This window comes from Hyposmocoma kahamanoa, unplaced genomic scaffold, assembly GCF_003589595.1.
Source record: "Hyposmocoma kahamanoa isolate Upper Pololo Valley unplaced genomic scaffold, ASM358959v1 99879, whole genome shotgun sequence".
Classification (NCBI taxonomy): domain Eukaryota; kingdom Metazoa; phylum Arthropoda; class Insecta; order Lepidoptera; family Cosmopterigidae; genus Hyposmocoma; species Hyposmocoma kahamanoa.
The window spans coordinates 8881182-8890476 of NW_020656077.1; the positions used below are offsets into that span (position 1 = coordinate 8881182).

A 9295-nucleotide genomic window follows, 5' to 3' on the forward strand; every position below is an offset into this window, starting at 1 on the left:
GGTGTAGTGTGTATATAGATACTCGTATATATAGGTATGATGATCCGACATAATAAATCAGTCTTGTATCGTCATTGAGTTGTTTCACTCGTAAACATCCTTACCTTATAATTCATTCATTTATTTGCAAACCTTACAGCATTTGAAATTCAATCTTATATCACAAACTTACTTACCCATTTACATTTGTCATTTAAACAATTCATTTAAAGTTACATTAAATTTCAAATAAATTAAGCACAATGAAGTTACGAAAAACAATAATTAATACAATGGAATCATGCATGAGTTATATTATACATGCATGGGTGTGTGTGTGTGTCGGCTCTGTTTATTATTACCTGTTTATTAACTTTAAATTGAGTATGTTCTTCAAAGAACTAATTAATTGACTGCGGTTCAGAAAGAAGATATCAACGTCTCTGAATCTGTCCTCGTAAATACTTACAATTCTATGCAAAAAAGAGTGCTTTGCGTAGTTTATTTCTATTAATAAAGAGAAAATGGAAGAGCGGGTCTTCCTGCCACAGGTAAATAATACTTACTAGGAAGTCTCGACCTTAATGTCGTTAAGTAAGTAAAAGTAAGAAGAAAGAAATAAACTTGTTCTTTTTTTCCATATAATTGTGTGATATATTTAAAAAAATTCATCAACGGCAAAATTCTAGAGTTTAATACCAAAAAAAAACACTAGGCATATACAATTAAAAGACCTGATGAATAATTAATAATATTAATTCAAACAACATCATAATCCCACAACAAACTGGTTTTGACCAAGTCCACCACCCCCCTGGCCAGATGTGGTTTGGGGACTTTACACGTTTACCAAGGGTTGCGAACCGTCTATGACATGCTGTAGTTTCTATCACGATCAATATCAGTACAAATGTAACAGCGATAGCAAAGTAACAGCGACAGGGAAAGTAGCATCGATAAAAAAGTAACAGCGCCAGAAAAGTCACAACCGTAACTACTTTTGTAAATATGTTAATATTCGTAAACGAAACAGCTCTATATGTTAATCAAAAGAGTTTAAAAAAGTGTTCAATTAATAAAAGTCGAAGTTTTATATCTCTAATTGAATGCATCGTAAACTTTTAATAAAGTAGGTCGTCGTCGAGAACCGCGCTTGCGACATCGCTATTCATCGCTCGATAAAATTCCGTGAAAATAGCTGGACTTATCGATTAATTGGGCTATCCAAACAGTCGAACAATGATGCTGATCATCGTGCCCAGCGAACTAAATCTGTTTTTGGATGAGTTTTGGTATGTGAGGCGCGTCACTGACTGAATGTCATTGGATTTATAAATACGATCAGCTCCAGAAATAGGTGGCTACAGGTTTTCCAGGCGTACCGACTAAAATAAAGTAGCCTGGATACGGTTAACAATATTATTGTCTGAGCTTACGGGGCAAGCGTCGATCGGCCAATAGTGAGTTCCTACCAGCTTTCGCTAAAGCTTTTCTAATATTTGTGCAATTCTGTGTCGAAATGGATGAGGATGAAATGCAACAATTTTCTTTGCACTGGCACAACCATCAGGTAGGTAAGTAATTTTTTTTTTGTCACACCACACTACGAGCTCAGGTACACTGAAACATCAATTTTATTACTTCATAGATTTGTGTTAAAAGCTTTTGCGTTCGCTTATATAAGTGTATTTTGTACGTAACCTTATTTAATTTTCCGTCTTCAACGTCAACTTCTGAACATGTATATTACTTGTGCGATAGAATAATTTAGAAAACTATTTTTAAATGCACGTTTTCGGACTTGTACCTCTCAGTATGTAATATAGTGCTTTTGCTTTAATTTATAAAAACTGGCGCTTGCTTTGTTAGAAAATTTAGCGCGATTTATTTTGTGTTCTTAAGTTTAGATCCGCAACTGCATAGATATCTTCAATTATATTATTATTATTGATCAATGATCAGATTAAATGTAGAATAGGTAACGCGATAATTATTACCAACGCGTATAGAACTAGAACGACATGAAAAGTTGTCGTTTCTGTCTTATATTCCGCACAATATCGCCTCTCTCCTGGTCAACAGTCGCAACTAGCACGTGAATTAAATTGCACAACGCATTTTCATTCGGATCCTTCAGATCGTGTCAAATTCCTGACTTTGAGTTACATTCATGCGTACGTTTAGTGACAGTAGAGCTCCTTGTGGAAGAGTTGGTCGAGGGAAGTATTGCCACCTTACCTATTTCTGCCGCCAAGCAGTAATGTGAGTGTTATCGCGTTCCGGTTTTGGAGGGCGTAGGGTCCCGAACCGTCAAATAGATTAAACTCTTCGTAGCAGTCGTAAAACAGATCACCCTGACAAGAATGAGTAAGTAACTCTAGGGGTTACTTTTTGTTAATAGTTATGTGTTCACATTTATTCTTTACAATAATATCGAATAGGAAATGAAACTATTTTTTCGGATTTAAAACGCGTATATTTGTTTTTTCAAACAAACCGACGTTTCGGGCCTTTTACAGGTCCCATGGTCACGGTTGACTGAGGTGGTACAGTCTTCAACCAGTTATGTCTAATATTAATGCAAACCACCCTATTTTTTTAAAAAGAAGTCCGTTATCTACCCAGGATGCTGCGAGAGGCCATTGAAATTAAAAAACATTCTAATTTCAACAGGGAAGATGGTTTCTCCGTACCACCAGTTTGGGATCCAGTATTTCCTCTAATGAAAAATCACAAACAGACACAAGACTGCAGTACTAATTAATATGTTTGAGTTTATTCTAATTTCTATTAATAATTAATAATAAATTAAACTTAATGTAGCGTAAATTGGAATGTTTTCTTTGTAAAATTAAAAATAAGGTACTTAATTAATAACTATTGCAACTATAGTGAAAAAATAGGGTGGTTTGCATTAATATTAGACATAACTGGTTGAAGACTGTACCACCTCAGTCAACCGAGACCATGGGACAAAAAAAACAAATATACGCGATATTAAATCCGGAAAAATACTTTCATTTCCTATGTGTAACAATCGCGAAAACCTAAGAACTCAATAATATCGAAAAACTATTTCTACCGCGAAACAGCAATGCGAGCATTACTTTGTTGTGGTGCTGATACGTGTACTGGTGAAATTACAGGCAATGACGTACGGACTCAGTGGCAGTGCCCTTCTAATCTTTGTGATTTAAAAGTTTGAGTGGCACTACAACTGACATCTTTCTCACAGGCATTGCAGTCTTTTCAAAAATATTCTCGATTTCGATTTCGTTCCACGCGAGCTCTATATATCTCTTCCGGCTCTCTACTTTCATTCATTCGTTCCATGTGCCCAAACCACCTCAACACTTTCTCTATTTTTGTCACTCTTTCGACTCAAATCGTTCACGGGTCACAGCACTATTACATACATTCTTATATAAAATGGTAGACAAACGACTAATAGATAATGTTAATGATGACCTAGATGCGTTAGATTTTTTTTTAACCAATTTGAGAAACGAATTTGTCTAAATTGGTTCTAGTCTTAGAGTTCGAGGACAGTTGATGAAGAGAGCTACGTAAATGTAAATACATACTTTGTACATATTTAGATATTTCTTCGTTGTTTTTTTTTTGCTTCTGTCGCAGTCCTGGTAGCAAACTGTTCTTACTACTAAGTAAATTCTTTATAAAACTCGGAATGGAGTACGGAGTATGTAGATCAATTACAAAAATTAAGAACATAAATGTGGTAGAAAATGTGAAACCACAGACGAAGCCTATATTATACAAGCTACCAATAGCCTTTTAAATGCATGAGAAATTCAATATAAAAAAAATAGGTTCACTACGATAATTAGTATATACTCAACCTACAATCACAACAAAGACACATCTGTAGGAATTAAAAAACAGCTGAATCCTCTTCCCGAATCCAAACGATGAATAATAACAAAAAAAGACTTATTTTATTATTAGGTTTATTATAAAGCACGCAACCTTAACGAAGGAAAATTAATTACAAATAAATGAAAGCAAAAAAACACACCGAAAAAACGTCACAGAAGTAGCTTGTTTCAATCTGAACCAATCAATTTTAAGCAATGAACACAATCATGTGGTGATTGATTTAATTAAAAATTCGCCAAACAAGCAAAACGTCCGCTTGGTTGGTACGTTTCTTTCAGTGCAGACAATATTTCTGATTATTTTTCAGAACAGCGTAATAGGCGCACTAGGGCGCATGCTAAGCACTGGGACCCTTACTGACGTCACACTAAGCGCGAGTGGTACTTCAGTGAAAGCCCACAGACTTGTCTTGGCATCATGCAGCCAGTACTTCGCCCAACTTTTCAAGGTACATAAGCTTCATCGACGAACGTGTGTTTGAGAAATTGTTTCAAGTAGAATGCAATACCAGCGTGCTGCGCTGCTTCAGCACAGCACCGACAGCATGAAACGATAAATGTGTACGCGTTGAACTTGGCATGAAACAAACACGACACACACAAATAGATTGTAGACAAAATGCACTACAATTTCTTTAAAACGGATCACAAGAAAATCACTATGATTTTCCCTTTAATTTTATGATATATAGCATTAAATATGCAAGTGCCTACTGCTGTATGTAAGTCTCTATGGATACCCCCAAAGTGCAGAGGTTATCATAAACAAATAATATACCTAACTAGCTGCGGGCCTTATAAAAATACGAGCCAATTATATGTAATATATATATAATTGTTAATTCTACATTTTTCTAGTGTAGCAGTCACCAAGACGAACCCAAATAGAAATTAGTAGAAGTCTAGAGTATAACATGGTGGTCTAACGTGGAAATGATTGACTAGGTAGTTGGTAGATGGGTTGAGACTTTTGACGGACGACGGACCAGAGCAGTCACGGAATGGTGGTCAAGAGGAGGCCAAAAAGGCCGTGGGCAGACTACCGGCCCTGCATAAGACAAGATAATTCTCTGAATAAGACATCCGCTTGACGACCGCGTGTCCGGGACGCTCTAAGTTAAAACGTAAAAGCTAAACAAATAGAGCATATTTTGCCATGACCATCAAACGTCCGCATACTCCGGTCGGCGATAAAACTCGTGTCAAATAAATGCGCCCTAAAACGTGAAACACACAGACAGCGGGTGCGGGTCGAGTGCGTGTCAGGTCGGGAGCATTACCTGTGCCCGTCCCGCGCCCGCAGATAGTGTGTTATCGTTACGGAATTACACCCGCCGTGCTCCCGCCACGCGCCCACCCACTCCCGTTTTCTGCGCAATAAAAAAGAGGCCTATACCCAGCAGTGGGTTGATGTACGCTGACCGCGATGATGTGTTGTGACTAAAAACTTGCTACAATCTCTTTGCTTGCACCAAAACGTAGGAAGAGTATGTGACGTATGCACGTCTGGTGACAACTACACAATGTTTATGTAGATACAAGCGATTACGACTTCGTAGCCTTATTTACCGTAGAGAAATGTCGTAAATACGCGACGAAAATGATTTGAAGATAACAATAAAGTTATTACTACGGCATTACCATCCGAATCCATTTTTTAAGGCCTCTTCAGACATACGTGTTATTCGCTACCGCTGTGCGTACCGGGTATTCCCACTGTTTACACTCAAGCATATACCTACCGCTACCACTATGGGTAGCGAAATCAATTATTAATTACCATTTATTATTGTGATGTCAAGTAATCACTCAAACACTCAAATACAATGTGTAATGAAATAATTAGATATTTATTTAAACTTGACATTATTGCGACTTGTTATTACGTATATAATTGAATAAAATATTTTAATAATTAAGATAAGTACACTAAAATTGTAGTAAATTTGCATGCTATTACTAGCTAAGTGTGAGAACGTGTTAATAGAAGTATACGTTAATCCCACTATGTACACCACAGTTACTGCAAATATATTATTATTGTTATAATCGTCCAACCACAGCGGTAACCAATATCGCTAATATCTGAACAGGCCTTTATTCTTCTTAAACACCATTTATACTTGCAACTTATAGACAATTGGTTTTAACGTGTGTGACACAGGCGTGGTGGCTAACTGATCAACCTCCCAACTGAAACGGAGGGCTGCGGGTGTTTATTTTGTAAGTGTTATTAAGATTCCTGGTTTAAACAACTAACACAGCACGCTATTTTTACTCACAATGAATTACATATTAATTTTTAAGAATAAGTTGTAACCGTCGAAACGTTGTAAAATCATAAGAGCTCTTACAAAAATTTTATGCACAAGTTATTTCTGAAGTACGGCCGAAGTCAACTAACTTAACTGCTTGTGTACTTTTTTTTCTTAATTTTGAATACACAGGAACTTCTCTACTCGACAAAAACCGATGGACTTTTATCTTGTATGTTAATATGTTTTCAAACCACAGAATTTAAAAAAATAATAATTTTGATATTGGAACGTGCCTCTAGCTCAGTAAAATCTTTTAAGTGTTGTATTTGGATTAGATTGGACATAGGTATGTACTTACAACATTATCAGCAAATTTCAAATAAAATAATTTGTTCCAGTAAAATAAATTTACACTTGAAAACGTAACATTTTAAGCCACTGCTCATTGACTGTGATGACTTCCCTGAGAAGAACGAGCAAGAAACTCTAGGGATTGCTCTTTTAAAATGTACTTGAATGCTATGGAATGCACTTTGAATCAAATTTGCAGAATGAAATCTAGAGCCATGTCGTCTTTCCATACATTTTTATCTAACACGTAGTCTTAAATTTTGTAATACGACTTTCCAATTAGAATACTTTTAATATAAGTGTTGAAGTTATGAAATGATAATCTTAATCGAGACATTAGAGGTAGAATATTTTTCAAATTTAAATGGGACCATTACTAAGATACCCCCGTTCCTACAAAAAAAAAACAATCGTCAAAATCGATTCACAAATGGGACCTAACATACACACGAACAAAACATTCGAATTCAGAATCCTTTTTTCTGATGTTGTGAAAAAAAAGCATATATTAAAAGAAACAGAAATAGAGATAGCCAAGATATTTCTGTTTCTAGCAGCGGTTATGAAGGCGAAAGCACCACGTTTCAACTCCCGTGCTTCATTTCTCCTAAATCCGCACAATGATAGTTAGAGAACGATTTACCAGATTTGAAACCGCTAGATATTCTCTGTGGAATTTATTCGAGCGAGCTGGAAGTTTTATCCAAGTCTGAATTCGTTCAAGCGTGCAATTGACGAATTTAGCAGCAGTGGAGTTTTTTGTGAATGAATCGTCCAGGGAAGTATTACCACTTTACCTATTTCTGCCGCCAAGCAGTAATACTTACATTACTGCGTTCCGATTAAAAAGGGTGCTGGTAAAAATACAGGCATGTGAACTTGTCAACTCATGTCTCAAGGTGACGGGCGCAATGGTAATTTAAAGCTCTGAGTAGCAGTGCAACTGTAACGGATAGGCGTGCCCTTTCCACCAGAAGCAAGACTTGTTAATCCCGTCGCGTGTTAACATAAAAAATAGGTTTCAAAATCTGCTCTTTTTGTGGCTTGTTTTATAGAGAAAGACAGCTATTTTGAAAAAAAAATTGTACTTGCCACAATTTTTTGTTTCCATTATCGTCTTAAAATAGATATTTATTTACTTTGAGAATTATAATTATCTACTCAAAACTGATTGAAAACTGCAATTAAATAAACGGACTTTCAAAATTATCTGGAATAATTTATGCACATTGAGTTGGGTAAAAAGTCCGCGCGATATCAAAGCATCAAAGGAAAACATTTTAAAACATAAATATCAATGTTATTCAATAATTATTTACCGTAAAATAAAATTAACCACTGGCAACGACGATCTTTCGGGTAAATCTGAAATTAAATTATAAAAATTCCGGTCTTAAAATACAGCTCTAAGTCTGAGATTTATAGAACAAATTTTGAGAAAACTGGCGACTTTTTAAAGTTATGAGTACAGTTTTTAGAAAGACTATTTTTATTTTAAGTATATTATGAAGAATAAACGAAAAAAAAAATAGTGACGAAGAAAGTTAGTATTATATTCCGTAATTTAAAACCTAATTACAAAAGACTTTATCCTGGAAATTCCACTAACTTCGAATTCAAAGTTATTGTTCAAAGTGATAGACTATAATATGATTTAAATGAATGTAAAACATAAATATTGTTTCCAGCCGCTTAAAAGACTATTTAATAAACCCAAATAAATGAACTAAGTTATTTAAGACAAAGTGAAAACATATTGTATTGGAATTTAGAACTACAATGCCAAATATTACTTAGTGCCTAAGTGCCGTTTGATGGTCTCTTCGTTGTCAAAGTAGTGTATATTCAAAGAATTTTGTAAAGACCGACACAAGTGAAAATCGGCAGAGGCTATGTCGCGCGAATACGGTGGATGAGGTAGCAGTTTTTAAACGGTTTTGTAAAGACATGTGTGATTTGGCATTGTCATAATGAAATGCGCCTTTGCGATTCACCAGTTCCGGACGTTATTCACGTATAACTTTCCCGCCTATTATTAAAATGCTATCAATATATCATTACTATTTTAAAAGGAAAAGCTTTTTTGTGTTAAATTCATCGTCAGGAGACCACACGTAGGCTGGGGTTCCACTCCTATGGTGCGGATATTCCAAGAATTCGCACGAAATGTTTCGCTTCCACATTCATAAATGTGGCGAACAGCTATTGAGTGAAATTCCTTGGCAGGAGACTTGGGCCTTTTCAAGGCGAAAGTAAATAGGCATTTTTAGATGTGTACTTCCCCGCCTCTTCATCGTCAATTTCCATCGGGTGAGATGGAAGTCAAATAGGCACTTATTATTTAATAACAAAAAGAGTGACAATTTGGCCTCATTATTTTACTAAAAAAAACAAAGTAATTTTTATACCTTTTTAATACATAAGACTTCTTGTAGCAAAATCTTCAAATGGTACGTGACCTATGTAGGTGTTTCCGCTTGAATTTGTCTATGGCAAATAGAGAACGGAAGATATGATTCGCTCTGGACTTTTTGGAGGGAAAAGTGTCGTTTTTATTTTGACTTTCAATTATTTTGTGAAATCTAGTTTAAAGTGAAATAGGATAGTGCTATTGTGCCTTAATCGAAGATTAAAACGCGAAATTATACGAATCTTGGAGTAAAATACCCGTATCGGCCCGTTTTACGGAATCACGAGTCAATCCAAACACGCCGTCTCAAATTGCCTGTCCTCTTTGTGGCGGCCATATTTACAGAAACATAATTAAACTTCATGTTTAGGCTGATGGCTTTGCCAAAGCCTTAATAAATT

At 35.6% G+C, this 9295-nt stretch overlaps 1 protein-coding gene across 1 annotated transcript in view; it reads left to right on the forward strand.

Annotated features, from left to right (window-relative positions):
- The first annotated feature begins 1498 nt into the window (after window positions 1-1498).
- LOC113239526 (protein bric-a-brac 1-like) overlaps window positions 1499-9295 on the forward strand; it is a 17219-nt gene continuing 9422 nt past the window's right edge. The window contains exons 1-2 of the mRNA XM_026476576.1: window positions 1499-1549; window positions 4184-4324. Coding sequence (XP_026332361.1) covers window positions 1499-1549; window positions 4184-4324 — 192 coding nt within the window. The remainder of the gene's footprint in view (window positions 1550-4183; window positions 4325-9295) is intronic.